This window comes from Leucoraja erinacea, chromosome 5, assembly GCF_028641065.1.
Source record: "Leucoraja erinacea ecotype New England chromosome 5, Leri_hhj_1, whole genome shotgun sequence".
In the NCBI taxonomy this organism is placed as follows: domain Eukaryota; kingdom Metazoa; phylum Chordata; class Chondrichthyes; order Rajiformes; family Rajidae; genus Leucoraja; species Leucoraja erinaceus.
Genome location: NC_073381.1, coordinates 57,293,099 through 57,316,569, shown reverse-complemented (window position 1 = coordinate 57,316,569; position 23,471 = coordinate 57,293,099). Strand labels below are relative to the sequence as shown.

The 23,471-nt window shown below is 40.2% G+C and overlaps 1 protein-coding gene across 39 annotated transcripts in view; it reads right to left on the bottom strand.

Annotated features, from left to right (window-relative positions):
- Positions 1-23,471, bottom strand: part of trdn (triadin) — a 270,827-nt gene that overhangs the window by 89,778 nt on the left and 157,578 nt on the right. For 37 of the 39 annotated variants that reach the window (XM_055635706.1, XM_055635681.1, XM_055635691.1 and 34 more), the window contains 5 exons: positions 20,816-20,848; positions 17,402-17,443; positions 12,483-12,530; positions 10,204-10,251; positions 2,399-2,437 (listed from right to left, as the gene is read on the bottom strand). In XM_055635706.1, coding sequence (XP_055491681.1) covers positions 2,399-2,437; positions 10,204-10,251; positions 12,483-12,530; positions 17,402-17,443; positions 20,816-20,848 — 210 coding nt within the window. The remainder of the gene's footprint in view (positions 1-2,398; positions 2,438-10,203; positions 10,252-12,482; positions 12,531-17,401; positions 17,444-20,815; positions 20,849-23,471) is intronic. The other 2 variants (XM_055635711.1, XM_055635720.1) reach the window with 1 other exon arrangement.

The window sequence follows — 23,471 nt, the reverse complement described above, 5'->3', positions numbered from 1 at the left end:
CAGGAATCTATGTTTAATCTACAAATAATCCTCCTCCATTTCCGCCACCTCCAACGTGACCCCACCACTCGCCACATCTTCCCATCTCCCCCGATGTCTGCCTTCCGCAAAGACCGCTCCCTCCGCAACTCCCTGGTCAATTCTTCCCTTCCCTCCCGTACCACCCCCTCCCCGGGCACTTTTCGTTGCAACCACAAGAAATGCAACACCTGTCCCTTCACCTCCCCCCTCGACTCCATTCAAGTTCCCAAGCAGTCGTTCCAGGTGCGACAAAGGTTCACCTGTATCTCCTCCAACCTCATCTACTGCATCCACTGCTCTAGATGTCAGCTGATTTACATCGGGGAGACTAAGCGGAGGTTGGGCGATCGTTTCGCCGAACACCTCCGCTCAGTCCGCAATAACCAACCTGAACACCCGGTGGCTCAGCACTTCAACTCCCCCTCCCATTCGCAATCCGACCTCTCTGTCCTGGGTCTCCTCCATTGCCAGAGTGAGCAACATCGGAAATTGGAGGAACAGCACCTCATATTCCACCTGGGTTGCTTGCGTCCGGATGGCATGAAAGTAGAATTCTCCCAGTTTTGCTAGCCCTTGCTGTCTCCTCCCCTTCCTTAACCCTCGAGCTGTCTCCTCCCATCCCCCCGCCCTCGGGCTCGTCCTCCTCCTTTTTTCCTTCCCTCTTCCCCCCCACCCCCCATCAGTCTGAAGAAGGGTTTTGGCCCTAGACGTCGCCTATTTCCTACGCTCCATAGATGCTGCTGCACCCGCTGAGTTTCTCCAGCATTTTTGTGTACCTTTAATCTACTTTAGTTTAGTTTAGAGATTCAGCAATGCAACGGACCCTTCGGACCTCCGAGTCTACGCTGGCCATTGATCACCCATTCACAATAATTCTGTGTTATCCTAATTGCTCACCCATTCCCTACAACTAGGGGAAATTTGTAGAGGCATTAACCTATGATCCCCACATGTCTTTGGAATGTGGGAGGAAACTAGAGCAGCAGGAGATTACCCATGCAGTCACAGGCAGAACGTTCAAACTCCACACAGACAGAGGCCGATGTTAGAATTAAACCCGAACCCGAGCACTGTGAGGCAGCAGCTTGACCAGCTGGCCATCCAGAAATGGTATTTTACTCATTTGCCTCAAGACCCACACGTTTCTCTGGGGGAATGTATCTAAAAAATGAAATAGTGGAATATGGAAAATGCAAATGGTAAGTTGTTCTTGACAGGAAGAGGATTTGAGTATAGTAGCAAGGATCTATTGCTACAATTATTCGGTGCCTTGGTGAGACCACATCTGGAGTCCGGAATGAGTTGTAATCTCTTTAATAAACAAAATCTATTTCTGCCAGAGAGGGAATTCAGTGAAGGCTTGCCATTATGACTGATGTGATGAAATTAGACTTAAGTTTGCTAAAGATAAGAAAAAAGAGATAGAGATTAAGTGAAAGTTATAAAATGATGGCATTACTCAACAGACTGAATGTGGGATGCATGTTTCACTTTACCTGGGTGTCCAGAATGCAAGAACACAGTCTCAGATTACAGGATAAGATATAGGGGAAATGTATTTACTTGGAGGGTGGTGAAACTCTGGAATTCAAAATCATAGCGGGGTGTGGAATCCAAGTAACTGTGTACATTGAAGGAGGTAGCTAACTTTCTGAATGGAAAAAGTCATTGAGGAGTTTTTGGAGAGAGCAGGAATATGATAATGAGATTGATCATCAGCCATAATTGTAGAGAATGGCGGTGCAGACGTGATGAGCCAAACGGCCTACTCCTTCCAATATGTTATACATTTGTGTGTTTTGTATGTAGTAGTAGGAACGGCAGTACTGTTACCACTGCAACCTTGTATTCATACAGAAATACATTTGTTATCAAGAACTCAATCATCTGCTGCTGAACATTCATTGCATCATTAGGCTCAATTTAGAAAAGCTTTGTGAACATTTACCTGAAACAATTCATCAATAGTGTGCAATTTATTTAATCCATTCAGACAGGCTGCATAAAAGTAGGGAAGTCAGCAGTGATCTTCAATTCTAGATAACAACAAGTGATGAAGGAGACGTCTGTAAAATTCCCCCTCCTCATTGCTGCTTCAGCCCCTCTGCTGTTGAAAATTGCATGTATGTTTTTGTTTTCACCTCAAGATAACTATTGAATATCCAGGTATATATTTTATTTTCTATTTCAGTATAATTAAATGCAAGTCAAAAAGCGAGAATATGGTTCCAAATGTGTATTAGCCTCAAATGTTCTCACTAAATATTCACTTCAGCAATACTCAGAGATAGAAATATAATTGGTATTCCTCTCACTATTACTGACACCCTTACTATGTACAATAAACCAAGACAGATCAAACTGAGAAACACATTACCTTTCCCAGCTGCAGCTGACTTCTGTTTTTTCACTTTTTCTAAAAAAAAGTAAAGATTTTTAAATGTAATGCAGAATTTTAGTTCTGGCCTCTTCATACGCAGTAATAGTGCTCACATGATAATATGATGATTAAATCTAAAGACAGTCACAGGATCTTATAGAAACTTACAACATTCTTAAGGGGTTGGACAGGCTAGATGCAGGAAGATTGTTCCCGATGTTGGGGAAGTCCAGAACAAGGGGTCACAGTTTAAGAATAAGGGGGAAATCTTTTAGGACCGAGATGAGGAAAACATTTTTCACACAGAGAGTAGTGAATCTCTGGAATTCTCTGCCACTGAAGGTAGTTGAGGCCAGTTCATTGGCTATATTTAAGAGGGAGTTAGATGTGGCCCTTGTGGCTAAAGGGATCAGGGGGTATGGAGAGAAAGCAGGTACAGGATACATGATTTGGATGATCAGCCATGATCATATTGAATGGCGGTGCAGGCTCGAAGGGCCGAATGGCTTACTCCTGCACCTATTTTCTATGTTTCTAAATACAGAATACAAGAATACTAAGTGATAATCAACATGACTATAATTACTCTGTGGAAATTCACGGCAGTATAATTACAGCCACTATGCCTGTATCACACATGAACCTGGTCCCTAATTGAGTTTGTATATACAACACGATGTCCAGGGGGAGTTAGATTTGGCAAGAGGTTCATCCACTCTTGACTGAAGACTAGGTCAGCATTGTGCTATAGTGCTGCGTCACTGATGCTATCAACAAAATTACTTTTATCTTTCTCGATTTCAGAAGAAATCATTGATTAAAGTCTTGCTATTGGCTTACTTTGGGCTACTTTGTGTAATTCCAGAGGGAATGGGTACATCTTAGCAGTGGGTCCTGCAAAAGTTGACAAAACTGACTACTTATAATGAGCAACTGAGCTGCCATGTCTGATGTGGAAAACTGGGACTGTTAACAGAAATAAATAAGCAAACCGATGATTGAACTGCCAACAATATAAATGATGTACTGCACATGAGGTTAGAAGGAGAAAGGTCAACAGATGGTTTTGGATTAATGAGGTTGATCATTATATGTAATAGAGTTCCTATTACATATAATGACAGATGAAATAAAAATTCAAAAGTCAACTGGATATTTTTAGTCAGAAAAAAACAATGGAGAGGTGATGAGACAAGGAAATATATGAGTTTGCTCAAGCTTTACAGTTCAGAAGATAGATCATGGTAGAGCATTACTGTATTCTTTCTATTGTTTTGCCACATTTGACAGCCTGCTTTATATTCTAAAGGAGCACATGGTACATATCAATATGATTATTTGACTCAACTACTTCCTTAGCCTAAATACGTTGCCAGCATATCTGAATTAATGACAGACAATTGCTCTACTTTTATTAGAAATTATAAATGGAAATAGATTGTTCAATTTCCATTTCCTCAAATATATGATGACGTTTTTCAAGACGTTTCCCAACCAAAAACGTTGTTAATTCTTGTCCTCCAGAGATGCTGCCTGACCCGCTGTTACCCCTGCACTTGGTCCTTTTTGTACAGTTTTTATCTTACAATAATGTGCCACTTCATGACTCCTGAAAAAAATGCTCCATAAATTCAAATGAATGTTTCCAAATAGTGCTTTAAAAAAAAAAATCTGACGGGGGAAAGAAGAAAACAATAATAAACAGAGAATAAGAGGTGGTAGGGTTGTTAAATGTGTGAGCAGAGAGAGGGGTGTAAAATAGGGGTAGAAGCAATAGGTAGCAAGGTGAAAAGTAAAAGTGGCAGGCAGACAAATCCAGGGCAAAAATCAAAAAGGGCCACTTTTCAACATAATTGTATAAGGGGTAAGAGCGTTGTAAAAACATTGTGTCTCAATGCAAGGAGCATTCGTAATAAGGAGGATGAGTTGAATGTGCAGATAGCTATTAATGATTATGATATACAGTAGTTGGGATCACGGAGACATGGCTCCAGGGTGACCAAGGCTGGGAGCTGAACATCCAGGGATATTCAATATTCAGGAGGGATAGGCAGAAAGGAAAAGGAGGTGGGGTAGCGTTGCTGGTTAGAGAGGAGATTAACGCAATGGAAAAGAAGGACATTAGCTTGGAGGATGTGGAATCGATATGGGTAGAGCTGCAAAACACTAAGGTGCAGAAAACGCTAGTGGGTGTTGTGTACAGGCCACCTAACAGTAGTAGTGAAGTTGGGGATGGCATCAAACAGGAAATTAGAAATGCGTGCAACAAAGGTAAAACTGTTATAATGGGTGACTTCAATCTACATATAGATTTGGTGAATCAAATTGGCAGGGGTGCTGAGGAAGAGGATTTCTTGGAATGTATGTGGGATAGTTTTCTAAGCCAACATGTAGAGGAACCAATGAGAGAGCAGGCTATTCTAGACTGGGTATTGAGTAATGAGGAAGGATTAGTTAGCATTCTTGCTGTGCGTGGCCCCTTGGGCAAGAGTGACCATAATATGGTTGAGTTCTTCATTAGGATGGAGAGTGACATTGTTAATTCAGAAACAAGGGTTCTGAACTTAAAGAAAGGTAACTTTGAGGGTATGAGACGTGAATTGGCCAAGATTGACTGGCAATTAATTCTTAAAGGGTTGACGGTGGATATGCAATGGAAGGCATTTAAAGACTGCATGGATGAACTACAACAATTGTTCATCCCAGTTTGGCAGAAGAATAAATCAGGGAAGGTAGTGCATCCGTGGATAACAAGGGAAATCAGGGATAGTATCAAGGCAAAAGATCAAGCGTACAAATTAGCCAGAAAAAGCAGCCTCTGGGAGAAATTCAGAGACCAGCAGAGGAGGACAAAGGGCTTAATTAGGAAAAGGGGAAAATAGATTATGAAAGAAAACTGGCAGGGAACATAAAAACTGACTGCAAAAGTTTTTTATAGATATGTGAAGAGGAAAAGATTAGTTAAGACAAATGTAGGTCCCTTGCAGTCAGAAACAGGTGAATTCATCATGGGGAACAAGGACATGGCGGACCACTTGAATAACTACTTTGGTTCCGTCTTCACTAAGGAAGACACAAATAATCTGTCGGAAATAGCAGGGGACCGCTGGTCCAAGGAGATGGAGGAACTGAGTGAAATCGAGCTTAGCCGGGAAGTGGTGTTAGGTAAATTGAAAGGATTAAAGGCCGATAAATCCCCAGGTCCAGATAAGCTGCATCCCAGAGTATTTAAGGAAGTAGCTCCACAAATAGTGGATGCATTAATGATAAAGAACTGTGGATAAAGAACTGGCTGGCAAACAGGAAGCAAAGAGTAGGATTAAACGGGTCATTTTCAGAATGGCAGGCAGTGACTAGTGGGGTACCGCAAGGCTCAGTACTGGGACCCCAGCTATTTACAATATATATTAATGATTTGGACGAGGGAATTGAATGCAACATCTCCAAGTTTGCGGATGACACTAAGCTGGGGGGCAGTGTTAGCTGTGAAGAGGATGCTAGGAGGCTGCAAGGTGACTTGGATAGGCTGGGTGAGTGGGCAAATGCATGGCAGATGCAGTATAATGTGGATAAATGTGAGGTTATCCACTTTGGTGGCAAAAACAGGAAAGCAGACTATTATCTAAATGGTGACCGATTAGGAAAAGGGGAGATGCAACGAGACCTGAGTGTCATGGTACACCAGTCATTGAAAGTAGGCATGCAGGTGCAGCAGGCAGTGAAGAAAGCGAATGGTATGTTAGCATTCATAGCAAAATGATTTGAGTATTGGAGCAGGGAGGTTCTACTGCAGTTGTACAGGGTCTTGGTGAGACCACACCTGGAGTATTGCATACAGTTTTGGGCTCCAAATCTGAGGAAGGACATTATTGCCATAGAGGGAGTGCAGAGAAGGTTCACCAGAATGATTCCTGGGATGTCAGGACTTTCATATGAAGAAAGACTGGATAGACTCGGCTTGTACTCGCTAGAATTTAGGAGATTGAGGGGGGATTTTAATAGAAACCTACAAAATTCTTGAGGGGTTGGACAGGCTAGATGCAGGAAGATTGTTCCCGATGTTGGGAGAGTCCAGGACAAGGGGTCACAGCTTAAGGATAAGGGGGAAATCCTTTAAAACCGAGATGAGAAGAACTTTTTTAACACAGAGAGTGGTGAATCTCTGGAACTCTCTGCCACAGAGGGTAGTTGAGGCCAGTTCATTGGCTATATTTAAGAGGTAGTTAGATGTGGCCCTTGTGGCTAAGTGGATCAGAGGGTATGGAGAGAAGGCAGGTACGGGATACTGAGTTGGATGATCAGCCATGATCATATTGAATGGCGGTGCAGGCTCGAAGGGCCGAATGGCCTACTCCTGCACCTAATTTCTATGTTTCTATGTTTCTATGTTTAGGACCGAGATGAGAAAAACATTTTTCACACAGAGAGTGGTGAATCTCTGGAACTCTCTGCCACAGAGGTAGTAGTTGAGGCCAGTTCATTGGCTATATTTAAGAGGGAGTTAGATGTGGCCCTTGTGGCTAAAGGGATCAGGGGGTATGGAGAGAAGGCAGGTACGGGATACTGAGTTGGATGATCTGCCATGATCATATTGAATGGCGATGCAGGCTCGAAGGGCCGAATGGCCTACTCCTGCACCTATTTTCTATGTTTCTATGATTGCTGGCAGCAAACATAGAAGATTGATTTTGATGTTTTCAGGAGCATCCGAGTGATTGTTTTGGTATCGGATTGGTTACAGTACTCTAACTGGTTATTAATGTCTCTTTCACATATTTGGCAGCAACCTACAAGGTTAATGTTGAGCCGGAATGCCTGTTCCTGTACGTTTTTATCGGAAGCTTCCAGCAGTCACTTGAGGACTATTGATTCAGTCACAGAGAGACGGTAACTCTGAATGTAGCGGGAAGGATGTTTGCTGTTCCAAAATCAAATGTTCAGCTTGTATCATAAAACAGGCACCACAGCCTATTTTGTATATTTATTGGATATCCAAAGCATTTATTTGTTATCCACCAGAGACACCTCTGAGTTGCTAAACCAAAATTGCATTGGATGTGTTTCAGCATTCCATGTTGACTCCTGAAATGTATTTTTGCCATGCTTGAAAAAAACAGTTGTTACCAATGTCATGTGCCAATTTATGTTATAGTTTCACCATAACAATGAAAAAAAAAAAGAAAAAACTCCTTGCGAAAAATTCATTGGCATCTAAAGCAACAAGCAGGCATCACCCAGACAGAACACAAAGTGCTGGAGGAACTCAGCTGGGCAACAGGCAGGTGGGAATGAAGCTGCCAGCTCCGCTGAGTTCCTCTAGCACTTTGTGTTTTGCTCAGGATTTCAGCATCTGCAGTTCTTTGTGACTCCACCTCCCAGACAGTTCCTTTACAAATCTTGTAAATGGTCTGCCAATGACGCAGAGATGCAGGGAGAGAATGCTTAAAGTGAATCATGTTTGCTGTGTTGACTGGGTCGCATCTAACCTTAAGTATTTTTGAAATTATATTCAACCCATCAGTTGGAAACCATCTCACCTCATGCTTTCCTAATGCATGTGGGTGAAATACCTATGGGAAGTTAAGCTGCGAGTTACTCACCACAGAATATACAGCTTCTGACCTGGATTTGTAGCATTTGTGTGGCTGATCTAGTGACTATCTGGTTCAAGGCTGCCTGCAGGGTGTTGATGGCCAAGGAATTTAACTGCTGGAAATGTCATGAATATATCTAGGGCAGGTTTTTTAAATAGGTTCTTGTTGGAGATGGTCATTATCTGTGACACCTTAAAAGTTGATGTATCAGCTTAAACCATTCATGCCATGTTATATTGCAGGCACGGGCTGACTCAGTATCAGAGGAAATCATCAGCAAGCAACCCATGACTACCCTCATGATGCAAGGAAAGATCGGTTTCAGTGTTTATAATTTGACCGTAATGGGGAACTTGTAAAGGGAGTCCCAGAGTTAGAGTCAATGGCAACCAACAACCACAACAATATCCTTTGGTGTTCCAGTCAACATAGAGGTTTCCTGTGTTCCCTATTGATCTCAATTTTACCAGATCTCCTTGACGTCACAAATGGTTAATTACAACCTTGATGTTAAGGGCAGTCACTTTCCTCATCTTCACCTCTGGAATTTAGCTCATGTTTGGTTCAAGATTTGTACAATAATCTAGAAGTGAGTGTTTCTCAACGGAAACCAAGCTGAGTTTTTAGAGACCAGGTTATTGGTGAATAAATTGCTCTTGATAACTGTCAATGGCTACTTCCAACTCTGCTATGATTTAAAGAGTAGGGTAATAAGTGGGAATATGCTTGATAATATTTATTCTGCTTTTCTGGACAAAAGAAATGTGGCTACTGTTCCATTTCATTGGTTAGATGGCAGTGACATAACTGAATGGATTTGTTGGAGAAGCAGTGGTACTGAAGCATATGATGACTGTCAGGATACATTTAAGGTCATTCACATCTGCTCTATTCAGTGCTTACAGGCATTTTTTGATATAACATGGAATGTATTACTGAAAGCTGACTTTAATGTTCAATATTGAAAACAATCTTGAATGTTTCAGCTTCATCTGTTAAGTTAGATCCACCATCATGTGGTTGTGATTGTATTTCAAAACTGCTTATCATTAGTTAGAGGTATAGAGTCATATAGCACAGAAATAGGCTCTTCAGCCCAACTCATACATGCCGACCAAGATGCCCCATCTAAACTAGTCCTGTTTGCCCACATTTGGACCATATCCCTCTAAACCTATCCTATCCATGAATTGAGGGAGACACGGTGGCACATCAGTAGAGTTGCTGTCTTACAGCGCTTGTAACGCCATTGGCCCAGGTTTGATCCCGACTACAGGTGCTGTCTGTACGGAGTTTCTACATTTTCGCTGTGACCATGTGGGTTTTCTCCGAGATCTTCGTTTTCCTCCCACACTCCAAAGACGTGCATGTATGTAGGTTAATTGGCTTGGTATAAGTGTCAATTGTCCCGAGTGGGTGTAGGATCATGTTAATAAGCTGTGGTCACTGGTCGGTGTGGACTCGATGGGCCAAAGGGCCTGTTCCTGCACTGTATCTCTAAACTAAACTAAACTAAACCTGTCCATGGATCACCATTAACAACTTGATATCCTAGCACTGTAATGTCTCACTGACTGCAGGATTTCATGTTTTTATTTTGGTATGCTGCCTTTGTGGTTTTGCACATGGATAGTCATATGTTTAAGCTTCACTAGACTTGGATCCCATTAGCAGGGATGCTTCTTGTTACCCTCAGCATGGCATTTTACATTATTTATCTAAGTAGGGTTAATCACCTGGTTTGACGGTAACATTACAGTAAGGGTTATGGCTGACCAAGAGTTACAAACAGTGTCTGAAACCAATTTAAAGAAACTTACAAAAGCTAAGGAATTGTTTCAATATTTTCTGTCATTTAGGCTTTTCTCCAATATTAGTAAATCATTTCTGATGGAATTTATGGCTCTGCCTACAGCACCAATTCCAACATTATAGCTTTCATAATTATTATTGTACTGGTCTCTGTAATGTGGCAAGTACAGAGATAATATCTTGATGCTAAACCATTATTACAATAATGTCTTCTGAGAGGCAGTGAACATATTAATGTTATACTTAAATGTTGTACTTCTACTCATCAAAAAAATAATAATATAAGTGAGTTCCTCAAAGAAATGTTATTCCTTACAAAATGTCTACAGATCCTCCTTACTCTTGCATACAATAAATAATTTGCAGTTAGTAGAAGTAAATCAACAAACGTTTTACCTTTTTCAACAGAGGCAGCAACGGTGGGTTTCTGTTTCTTTACTTTCTCTGCGAAAATAAAATTGCAGTTTAGCTTTTCCCCTGCACTGTTAATATACATCCTGTGTTCCGATCCATTCCGATGTCGGAGTTCCGATCATCCCGGAGAGAGGGCCTGAACATCGGGCCGTCCGTAACGGCGACTGCGGAGGGTTCAAAGGCCCTGACCACGGGTGAACAAAGAGGATGATGACTGAACTTTATTGCCGTCTCTCACAGTGGGAAACGTTGATTCCGCTGTGGGGGATGTTCAAGTTATCGTGTATTGTGTTCTTTTTATTTGTATGACTGTATGGTAACTCAAATCTCACTGTACCAATTGGTTCATGTGACAATAAATATAGCTTGAACTTGAACTTAACTTGAACATGAACTTGAGCATATTGAGAGTGCGGATGTGAATGGAATGTTCCTTCTTAGATCACAGATGTAAGAATAGAGTTTAATTTTTTTTCAGTGTCATAAAAATATTTTAAAGACAGAGGTTGATAAATACTTGATGCCAGAAGACCAGTTGAAGTTGCAAGGCTCTCTGGTCTATAGTTCATAACATTAACCACCCTCGAGTCTGCTGGCACCTTACCTGTACCTAACGCTGTTTATATATCACAGCCAGGGCACCTGCAATTTCTTCTCTAGCTTCCCATAGTAACCTCGGATATATCTGATCAAGCCCAGGAGATTTATCTGCCTTCAAACACCTTGGGACGTCCAACAACACAACCACCTAATAGGGACTGTCCTCAGAACATTTTCATTAACAATCCAAGTTCCCCAGTCTTCATATCTTTCTCCACGGTAAAAGCAAAGTAGTAATATTAATTGAGAGCCTTGCCTGTCTCCCGTGACTCCGCTTAGATAAACGCTTTGGTTTCAGAGGTGCCCTATTCTCTCCCTAGTTATTCTCTTTCCCTTAATGTACTTACAAAATCTCTGTATTTTCTTCAAAAATATCTGCCAGAGCTATCTCCTGACCCCTTTTTTATCCTATTTATTTCCTTCTTAAATATGTGCTCCATAGTTTCCGAAACTCCTCCAGGGAGTTTTAAAAGCGTACCACTTTTCAGAAATTACTTTGCCTGCAAACAACCTATTACCATCAACTTTAGCAAGTTCCTATCTAATACCTGTACCATCAAAGTTGGCCTTGCCCCAATTCACAATTTTAACGTGGGCCCATGCTGTCTTTATCCATAACTATTTTATAACTAAAGGTCACTGGGCTCACCAAGGACACTTCAGTCATTTGCCCTCCTCAATATCCTAAGAGTAGATTTTTCTACAAGCTTTTCTACTATTATAACCTCATTAAAGCCTTTAATTGTGAGCAACTGTGGACGTCAAACCATAAATTTGAATGTCCACGGACATCACTTTTCAATTTAAGACATGTTACATGGTCACACATAAGCCATGGTAACAACTATCAAAGAAGGCCTGTGTCAAACATGGCAGCCTTGATCCAATACATTTCTCAATCTTCTTACAATTTTACATCCAATGTTGACCGATTTCCAGTGAAAATTCATGAAAAATTATCTACATCGGCGAGACCAAGCGCAGGCTTGGCGATCGTTTCGCTGAACACCACCGCTCAGTCCATCTTAACCTACCTGATTTCCTGGTGGCTCAACACTTCAACTCCCCCTCCCATTCACAATCTGACCTTTCTGTCCTGGGCCTCCTCCATTGTTGGATCCCATTGTCAGGGATGCTTCTTGTTACTCTCAGCATGCCATTTTACATTATTTATCTAAGTAGGGTTAATCACCTGGTTTGACGGTAACGTTACAGTAAAGGTTAGGGCTGACCAAGAGTTACAGACAATGTCTGAAACCAATTTAAGGAAACTTACAAAAGCTAAGGAATTGTTTAAATATTTTCTGCCATTTAGGCTTTTCTCCAATATTAGTAAATCATTTCCAATGGAATTTATGGCTCTGCCTACAGCACCAATTCCAACATTATAGCTTTCATAATTATTATTGTACTGGTCACTGCAACGTGGCAAGTACAGAGATAATATCTTGATGTCAAACCATTATTACAATAACGTCTTCTGAGAGGCAGAGAACATATTAATGTTATTCTTAAATGTTGTACTTCTATTCATCTAAAAATAATAATAAGTGAATTCCTCAAAGAAATGTTATTCCTTACAAAATGTCTACAGATCCTCCTTACTCCTGCATACAATAAATAATTTGCAGTTAATAAAATTAAATCAACAAACGTTTTACCTTTTTCAACAGAGGCAGCAACAGTGGATTTCTGCTTCTTTACTTTCTCTGTGAAAATAAAATTGCAGTTTAGCTTTTCCCCTGCACTGTTAATATACATCCTGTGTTCCGATCCATTCCGATGTCGAAGCTCCGATCATCGCGGCGAGAGGGCCTGGACAGCGGCCGTCCGTAACGGCGACTGCGGAGTGAGGCCCAGCCCAAATTGGAGGAACAGCTCCTCCAATTTTTCACTTGGGTAGTATAGAGCCCAGCAGTATGAATGTTGACTTCTCTAACTTCAGATAGCCCTTGGGCTTTCTCTCTCCATCCCCTTCCCCTTCCCAGTTCTCCCACTAGTCTTACTGTCTCTGCCAACATTCTGTCTTTGTCCCGCCCCCTCTCTTGACATCAGTCTGAAGAAGCGTCTCAACCCAAAGTATTGCCCATTTCTTTTCTCCAGAGATGTTGCCTCACCCATTGAGTTACTCCAGCAGTTTGTGTCTACCTTAGACTATGCAAAAGCCATTTCAATGCACTGAAAAATTCCGATACTCAAAATCCTGCAATTTAATGGAAGGATAAGCAACTTTTCAAGAATATAATAGAATGCCATTTATTGTCATTCAGACAGACATGGTTCGAAGGTAATTTCGTTCCTGCAGTCATAACATCCAAAAAAACCCCAAGACACACAATGAACACAATTTACATAAACATGCATCACAGTAAATCTCCAAACACCTCCTCACTGTGAGGGAAGGCAAATGTCTTGTCTCTTTCCTGTTCTTTATCCTTCTCCCACGGTCAAGCATTCCAACTGCTGTGTTGAGGCGACCTGGGCTCCCAACGTTAAAGCCCCTGGCGGGCGATAGTAAGTCCCGCGGTCATTAAGGCCGCGCCGGGCGATGTAAGGCCCTGCTCCGGGTCTTGATGTTAGAGCCCCCGGCGGGCAATGGTAAGTCCTGCGGCCGTTAAAGCCACGCCGGGCGATGTAAGGCCCAGTTCCAGGTCGTTTTAACCCCACAATTCGGGTGGGAGCAATAATGTTCATTAGTTAAATCTAATGTATTAGTTAATAATGTGGAACCATCAAAAATGCACCTGTTTATATCAGTGTTCAAATGTGCAGAACTGCATAATACAAGGATTTTATTAAAGGTTAGCTATCCCCTGTAGAGTTGATCAGTTTAACATTCTGTGCTAAATGGATGCTTCTCAAGTAGAATAGAGAGAAATGCAGAGGATCAATAAACAAGTACTGCAATGGTACATCTTCAAATCATTAGTTTAAGAGTGTCAGTGGCAGCCAACTGCTTGACTGTAAATGTTAGGAGTCGTAAGGAGAATGAAAAGCAAAATAAGAAATGTGCACTGTGTGAGGAAAACACAAATAAATCAGATGAAAAAAGAATGTGGCCATCTTGATAATAAGTAATAGACTTGCATTTGTTCTGATTTTGGAAATGATGCACTGGAAATTCATTTGCACATTCCTGGAAATGAATTGACATTTGCAATATTGGTAATACTGTTTGAAAAAGCTCATCGTGCAAGATGTAAAACCGTATAACCTGGCTGTCTCATGTAAGACCGCTGTGTTTTGGGCAGTCAGTATTGGGGTGAAATCTCATGCATAAGCACCACCTTTGCTCACAGCTCTGATATAGGAAGTAATCCTTAATGGGTCACACAATAGAGAGAGGACTCTTCCGCTACTTTGAATGTTAACATGGAAGGGGTGACTCTGTGCAAAGGGGAAATGATGGGAGCAAGCTACAAGGAAGTAGTGTATAAATGCAGAATCACCTATTATGGATGCTTGTACTTTTGGGAACCTTGCAATGCAGCCAAATGCCACCTCCACATGCAAAAGGCAAAAACTTCCTTCCAAAGGTCACCATGTGACTGTCACAATTTTTTTGACATCCACAGTGCAGCAAATAACAGTAAAGCAGTTGTTCAATAGTTATTTGAGCGTATTATTCACTAGAATTTCAAATGCAGCATATTGAAGCTCAGCCAGATTGCTATGTGTGCAACAATGCAAAAGAAAAGTTCCTCTGGGCTTATAATTAAACATACTTCAAAAATAACAACCTTATGTTTTGAAGGTTTCCATGGAATTTGTGAAATGTAGTCATGAGTCACGCACATTTCTTTTTAAAAAGTGCTGTTGCTGTTGTGTTGCTGTGGTGTTGCTGTGGTGTTGCTGTGGTGTTGCTGGGAAGCTAGACACACAGTCCTATTCTTATTCTAGCATTGAAGCAACAGTGAGAGGTCACCTATTGTGCACACAATAGCTGAACTTCAGCATGAATACAGTTTGTCTTTCAGAACCAAACCCCTTATAATCCAATATTATTAGAATAGTGTAAACTTAGCTCACCATATACTCCCTCCTCTATATTCATATATATTATACTGCTTCAAATATTTATTCTGGTTTTTGTTCTGACAAATATTCTGCTCTCTACCTCTTCCATTGTCTTTGCCAAAGCAGTTTCTGCTCAATCTTACAAAACAATGCATCAAGGAATATCCCTGAATTTTTCTATTCACTTCTTATGATAAATATAAAATTAAACTTTCTTGTCTCTACTTTCATAATCAAAAGAAGTAATCTGTTCCAATTCTTGCGATTAATAGTCATCACCTCTCCTGTGTCTTCAGCCTCCCCACTTTACAATTGCTTTCTACTCTTGCCATCATCCTGGCAAATGTGCATTTAATGAGAACATAGATTTGTATTTTAGTTGCTTTCAATAAATGTATGAATATTTTGTAACAGCTACACCTTACAGTATATTCTGCCCCTGAAATTTGGTTGTATTGACCTCGAGGTACAGTTACTACTATATTATATACCTTGTACAAACAACTAAAAATATATTTCTACCATGACATTTAAGGTTGCCTTCCAAAAAATGTAAGCATTACACTAAAATGATGGCTAACTAATGTTATGTATTCTTTCCCCTGGAATGAAATAAGCTTGTACTCTTTAATGAGTAAGATGATTACAGTTTTTTGAATTGTTCATAATTGTAATTTAGCATAATAATTTCCATCCTGGTGCCATATATATGTTATTTTTCCATGGAAAGTAATAATATGTTATTGCCATCAGGAGAAAGCTCATGTTTATGATCTTGATTAACTTACTTTGATTACAGGAATTGCAATTTGCATTGTGTGTTTGATATATTGATTCCTCTACCATGATTGTAGTCATTAAGACATAGCTCTGTGCACAACATTTTTAATTTGTATAAACTTCAAAATATATGAAGTGTGTTAAACCAATAAATATCAGTGTAATGAAACATATCCACTACTACAGATTTTTGCTGTTTCCATTAGAATGATCAAAGATGCAATAACACTTAGATTATAAGACAATTATCTGCTTTCAAATCTTTTGATGGTTTCACTGCTGTTTCAGTTTTGACTGTGAAAGGAAATGAAAAAATATCTGCAATTCATTCCCAGCAATAACACCAATTTCTTTTGATTTAGCCAGAAGAAATATCAATATACTTGAGCAATCCTAGAATATATATACAGCTCTAGTATCCAAATATATGCATTTGCCAAGTACAGAGAAATTCAAATATTTGTTATTAAGCATCTTAATTTTCTCCAGAAAATTATAGTTGAATTTAGTTCTATTAGCATGTCATTGTTGACGAAGGAGAACAAAGGGATTAGACCATTTGAAAATCTCAATGATATTGGATCATTTATGACGTGAAAACCTCAGGATGAATGTGGTTCCTTCACATATTAGTGTGTGTGTCGCTCGAAGGTGCCTCTGAAATGGTTCACTCTTTTCTTGAACTGCCAAATTATGTAATCAATTTAGTGCTAGGAATGTATGAGGCCATGTCACATTGATAAATATGTTGGTGTGCGACTGAACTGCCATTCAGGCTGAACTAGCTAATAATGATTTGTTTACTTTCAAAAGAAATGAACTAGGTCAAAGATGGATACAAAAAGTTGTAGTAGCTCAGCGGGACAGGCAGCATCTCTGGATAGAAGGAATGAGTGACGTTTCGGGTCGAGACATTTCTTCAGACCCATTCCTTCTCCCCAGAGATGCTGCCTGTCCCGCTGAGTTACTCCAGCATTTTGTGTCTATCTTTGGTTTAAGTGAAATTTAGCTGTGGAGAAAAAAAAGAGTAAATGTTTCAGCTCAGTGACCTTTCATCAGAATCCTGAGTTTACACATTTTTTATCTGCTGAGATGCTGGGCATTTCTAGCATTCTGATTTGGTTCTCAGATTGCCAGCATTTACAATATTCTGCTTCTGAGAGTGATGGATCATTTGGGATTAAAGGCAATCTGACAGTTTTATTGCCCATCTTTACTGAGACAATCTTATGCTATAAAATCAGAATCTACTCTGTAAATTATGTTATGACAAGATATTGATCTCAGCGAAACAATCCGGCAGTTTATAACTGTAAATTCATATTCAGAAATCTATAGATTTAATTCAACCACAAATTCTTTAAATTAATTCATGGAAGTTCAACTTTGGATTTGTTTTACACTGTGCAAAAACATGATTGCACAGTAGATTGAGTAGAAGTGTAAAGATAATCATAAGAACATTTATTTTTGTTTAACACCTACAAAAGTATTGTTTCTGAATTTCACAGTTTATGAATATAGCACTAAGGAAGCAATACTCACTCTTTTTAGTTTCTTTCACTGTACAAAAATAATATACATTATAGATTAGGATATTTTTAGAGTTTATCAATGCAGTTGGGATATTTATTAATGTTCTCTCTTAAAAATAAATGTCAATGAATAGAATAATAATTGAAACAAAATTACCCGTTTTATGTTCCCCGATTGTTGTGACCAGCAGATGGCATAATTGTATTTTAATTCCCAACTAAGAAATGGTGGATTGTTCAGTTCTTACCTGGTGCAGTAGGTGCCGTTTTGCGTTTCACCATTGTAGCTTCTGCAAGTTCCATAAGAGAAAGATCAATGCTTAAAGAACGTAAAATGTGTTGAAATATCCTTGTTCTATATATGTTATGCCTCAAAATCAAACTCATTGCAACGTAGTGAAACTTTCTACTTCACTCCATTAGCTGCTTGATGTCAAATCATCTCTGAAATATTTTTCTTCAATCAGCACATTGAGTGATGGGGAAGGATGGGTTTTGAATGGCACCAAGGCTGAGCCAATATTCTTACATTCCCCCTCCCTTACAACCCACAATAACACATTATATGCTACCTTATCAAATGCACTTTAACCTTTGGTCATTTTTGTTACGTTAGTTTGTAATCCAGCTAGGCAATTGGCCAGTGCGTGCGTGCGTGCGTGTGCGATTTTTGTTTCATTTACTATATCTAACAAATCTACCATAGTTTTAGGTAATTTAAAGGTACATTTGTCACTGTTGCTAAGGATAAATATATCCTTAGCAACCAAATTTAACTTTCTCTTTGTTTTTGGCCGTTAATCCTTAACGCCCAATTTTCTAATGTGGGAACATTGTTTGTACGTTTGATATATCCGTTTTTGACATATCTAACACGTGTAGGTACTTTCCAGAGGTGTATCACGAAACTCAAAAACTAAGCCCTAAATCCTGCCTCGGCCCATATTTAAAAAAACATGACTGTCAGTAAAAGCCAAGAAAGGGAAGTCTTCAATTATTTTAATAGATTTCAAGCAAAATGATTGCAAAATTAATTGTTCCATTCCAGCACCACATTGGGTAGGTTGGAGAGCCCATCCAAGCCTCCCACCAGATCTCATGACATTAGTATCAAGAATTCAAACCCATTTAAAATCACAATAAGATCCTTGCTTTAAGGAAATATTATTTTGGTTTACTCTTTTGAAGACATTAAAGCCCAATCTGAATGTTTCACATATGACTACTATTTTCCAGGGTAGGCATCAGCCATGCCAATCATGCACTGAGCTATGAGAAATGCTAATCCAGGCTGCTATGATGATGGAAGAAGACTTGGAAACAATGGTGGAGGTGCAGGATTAGAGAGCATGAGACTCCCAGGGAGCTCTACCCCCTTACTATGGCGAAAATCCAATCACACCCCATTGCTGTGAGCAGCCCCAGGCTCCTATAATCAGAAGTAGCACAAAACTCAGAGATGTGGTGATCTGTGGGCTGTAGTTATTAATTTACAGGTCAAGGAATCTTTACACAAAGTGTCCAGCACCAATTTTTCTTTAAAAGCAATTACATTAATTTTTTAGTTTAGCTTAGTGTTACAGTGCAGAAACAGGCCCTTTGGCCCACCGTGTCCGCACTGACCAGCGATTCCCGCACATTAACACTATCCTACACACACTAGGGACAATTTACACTTATATCAAGCCAATTAACCTACAAACCTGTACGGCTTTGGAGTGTGGGAGGAAGCCGAAGATCTCTGAGAAAACCAACGTAGTTACAGGGAGAACATACAAACTCCATATAGACAGCACCCGTAGTCGGGATTGAACTCGGTGCTGCAAGTGCTGTAAGGCAGCAACTATACATCTGCGCCACCGTGCCGCCCCTAATTATTTTTGTTTACATATATAAACAGGGAACACTTTAATTTACACGTAATTTTTTTTTCAGCATCATGTAATCTTCATTTTATTGTGAGTTTGCTAAATGATTAAAATAAACTTGCTCAACAAATGTGCCAAATACGGCAGAGAAATAAAGTTCTATGCTGGCGAATTGCATCGGAAAGTCCGTTGTCCAATTTGTTGATGGACAGGATGTCAATAAGGAATGGACACTTCAAAACAAGCACAATGTGCGTTTACATTGCATAATTTACACAAGAAATAGTTGCAAATGAGTCAACATTTTGGACATTGACCTAGGATGTCACAGAGGTGCAGCTGATGGAGTTGAGGGCGACAGCATTAGTTTTGATCCTGATCTCTAGCAAATCTGCGGTGTTTTGGTTGTTCTTCCTGTGACTGTATGGTTTACCTCCGGGTGCTCCAGTTTCCTCCCATATCCTAATGACATGTGGATTTGTAGGTTAATTGGCATCTGTAAAATTGGCCCTACTGTGTAGGGAGTGGCTGCGAAAGAGGGATAACATAGAACTAGTGAAAATGGTGAACAGTGGTCATCCTGGACTCGGTGGGCCCATGAGCCTGTTTTGTATGCTCTATCTCTAAACAAAACTAAACTAAACTAAGAATAGCATCATGGAGGGATCGACGGGAAAGTCCACATAACACATCTATTTTACTCACCCAACAGAAATAGACCTTCAGCCCAGAGACATTAGGTTAGACGAACTAGGTACCAATGTCTGACTATGGGAGTGTGTAGAGGGTCACCTGAAATGACCAAAATTGGGAGTCTGCCGGGTTCCACCCGCTGCATGCAGACCTGGGGACCCCCCAAGGGGCCAAACAATGGGTGCTAAATTCATGAGTGAGGTGCCACTTAAATCCACTACCATAGTGTTCTCACTGCCACGCCTATATCAACAACACAAATGGCAGACATTTTTCCCCCACTGTAAAAGGCCCTCCAGACCCTCCACAAAGGGCCTAAAAAATGGGCTAGCATATGGACGAGCAACGTACAACTCAAAAATAATGTCAAATGAACAAGTTGAATTCAGAGAGTACAAAATGGGTTACGCCAGACAAGTAGTCCGCTGCACTACAGGTACCAGACACTCCAGAAATGGACACCCTAGACCCTGCTGTCCAACTAGGCTAGCCTAGATATTGTGGGTACCAGCTAAAGCCAAGTTTAAATGATCTATCACACCTTGTGGAATATAAATTGACCTATGACAGAGTAATTATCCGCTGCCTTGGGTCTACCAGACCCCCTAAATGGGCCCTTGGGCGTACCCGTAGTGCAGCGGACTACTTGTCTGGCGTAACCCATTTTGTACTCTATGAACTCAACTTGTTCATTTGGCATTATTTTTTAGTGGTACCTTCCTCGTCTATATGCTAGCCCATTTTTTAGGCCCTTTGTGGGGAGTCTGGCGGGCCTTTTGCAGTGGGGAAAATATCCGCCATCTGTGCTGTTGATATAGGCGTGGTAGAGAGCATACCATGGTAGTGGATTTAAATGGCACCTCACATCTATTTAGCACCCATTTTTTGGCCCCTTGGTAGGTTCCCCAGGTCTACATGCTGCAGGTGGTACCCGGCAGACTCCCAATTCCGTTCATTTCAGGTGACACTCTACACACTCCCATAGTCAGACATTGGTACCTAGTTCATCTAACCTAATGTCTCTGGGCTGAAGGTCTAAAATTGAAAAAAGTGAGTACATTCTTACCATAATGCCAGCTGAAAGTAATATTTACTACTTACTTTTGGTGGCCTGATCAACATCCTTCTGTTCAACTGAGGATAACAAGGGATTAAAAATCAGTTTAAATTTAAATGGTGTTCAGTTTTAAAATCCGTTATTAAATACCCATAGGTTCATTGGCATTTCCCAATGTAAAATAATCTTACAGCTTGCATCAATAAATGAAGTGGAAAATACACTGTATCCTCTCTCTGAGACCCTTTGTAGCCTGATAGATGAAATGCCACATGGGAGTGATTGTTTTACTTCATTGCTTCAGCTAAAATTAATTTAACCTTATCTCATTACCAGTCAGTGCCTTCAGGTGGAGAAGAAGGTACAAAATAGCCTTTATGTTTCTGAGCCAATGGCAGTACATTTTGTAATAAAATGATGAATTAATATAAAAATCACATACCTCCCACTGCCTCGGCAAGGTTAGCAGCACAATCAACCATCAGGCAAAAGGTTTAGAAGTGTAAAAACGCACAGATTTGGAGGCAGTTTCTTCCCAGCTGATATCAGGCAACTGAATCATCCTACCACAATGAGAAAGCAGTGCTGAACTGCTATCTACTTCTTTGATGACCCTCGGACTGTCCTTGATCGGACTTTGCAGACTTTTCCTTGCATTAAACGTTATTTCCTTGTCATGTATCTATACACTATAAATGGATCGATTGTAATCTTGTATTGTCTTTCTGTTGGTTGGTTAGCACGCAACAAAAGCTTTTCACTCTACTTCGGTGCACGTAACAATAAACTAAACTAACTAACTAACCATTATAAACAATTTGTGGTTGGACTGTGATGTAGACTGTAAGTGAGAATGTACTACCAATGTGAGAATTCTGGAAGACTTTGCAAGCTGTAGACTGATACATGTTTTGTTACCGAGCCACAACAATTGAACACTTTTGTCATGACGAGATCATTGCATTGCACCATTTGAAGAAAATGTGTCTTTTCAATGTATACAAATTCACCAGCTCTCATAAACATCCAGGCCTCCCACGTGTGTGGGATTCTGGTTTTGCTTTGGCATCCTGAACTGAAGAATATGACTTGCTGTTGCTTTATGGCACTACGATAATAATTTGTTCCAGGAATAGACAGAACATCACATACTTTTTCAGTGTTATCAGGGTTACCTCTCGCTGTGATCATTTGATGCATGTCTGACATTTTTTCCAATTTGTGTCAAATACCGTTTGGATTATAGTTTTGATCTGCTTTGACTGTCTCATTTCTGCACCTCAGACTTGCTCATTAATTATAACGTCTGAATTATATAATAATATTATCTTTTTCTCTTGCTGTTGACTTTTGTTTCAATTGCATTCTTTCCACTCTCGCTTCCAAGATGGGCAGTACGATGCTGTTTGAAGATGACACAGCTCTGCAGTTGAAATCAATGGTAGAATAGAGTGCAGCGCAGAAGGCAAACAGGAAATTGGCTAAACCAAGGTTCGGTGTATCACTTGAGGAAACATCTAATGCTTCCTCAGGGATGCTTCACTACACATACAGCATTTTACAGCAGGCAGACAAAGGAGAAATGAATAATTGCTTGATGCCAGCATATTTTATGAAGCATTTATAGAAATATGAACTGAACTATAGTTCACTGCCGTTCACAAGCTCCTTGAGTGGTCATATTTTGGAAAAAAAATGATTGCAGCTTTTCAATCATTCAATTTCTATTGTACAAGTACCAGATGTCTGACTTCCATCTATTTACAATGATGATGATGGGACCCAAGAAACTGATAATTCCTCTGCCAAAAATTGACATGAATGCTTTGGTATGATAAAAATCAGTAAAGTATAGGGTTCTTCGATGGTGCTGCTCAGCTTTATTGACATATTATACAAGCTGACTTTGCTCCATTTTTAATCTTATCAGCACATGGCTGATAACTGACATGTGGATGCACAGGGGCAAAGCTGGTAGAACTGCTGCCCCAAAGATTCAGTGTCCCAGGTTTAATCCCAACTTTGAGTGTGAGTAAGTGGTAAAGCCTGGGGATGGAGGGATCAGGTGGTCTCCCATTAAACAACCTTGAGCTGCTGACAGCTCAAATATTCTTCAGCAAAATGGATGTAGTTCTTCATTTGGAATCGCGTGCAAACTGGATAAAGCTCTCACAGTACATTCATAGTCTGGTTTCCAGAATTCATCTTGCTCTGTCACTTTACAAATCTCCAACTCCTCAAAGTCCTCAGTTACCAATGTAGTGTAAAAATCATTACTTACACCAAAAGCTTTAAAGTGCAAATAGTATTTTGCTCTGAAGAATAAACATTTGGTTGCATAATAACTGTACATTTTGCTCGATTTTGCCTTCTGGAGGACACGAATAGGGTTTAGGAAATAATACAGTTTGTAATCCATAACCATGACAAAATACTTGCTAGCCTGTTGCCATTTCAAACTTCAATTATAATTGCATACACTTCCATTTCAGTTTGTATGTAGTTTTGCTGATGTTTGTTGAGAGTTGAGACACAATTGGCTTTTCTTTTCCACCATCCATAACATCCCTGTCATATAATAATTCTCCAATCAATATCTGTTGACTTGTAGCAAATGTTGTCTGCTGTCATTTATCCACCACCAATTCCCATTCTTCTTATTCCTTCGCTCCATAGATGCTGCTGCACCCGCTGAGTTTC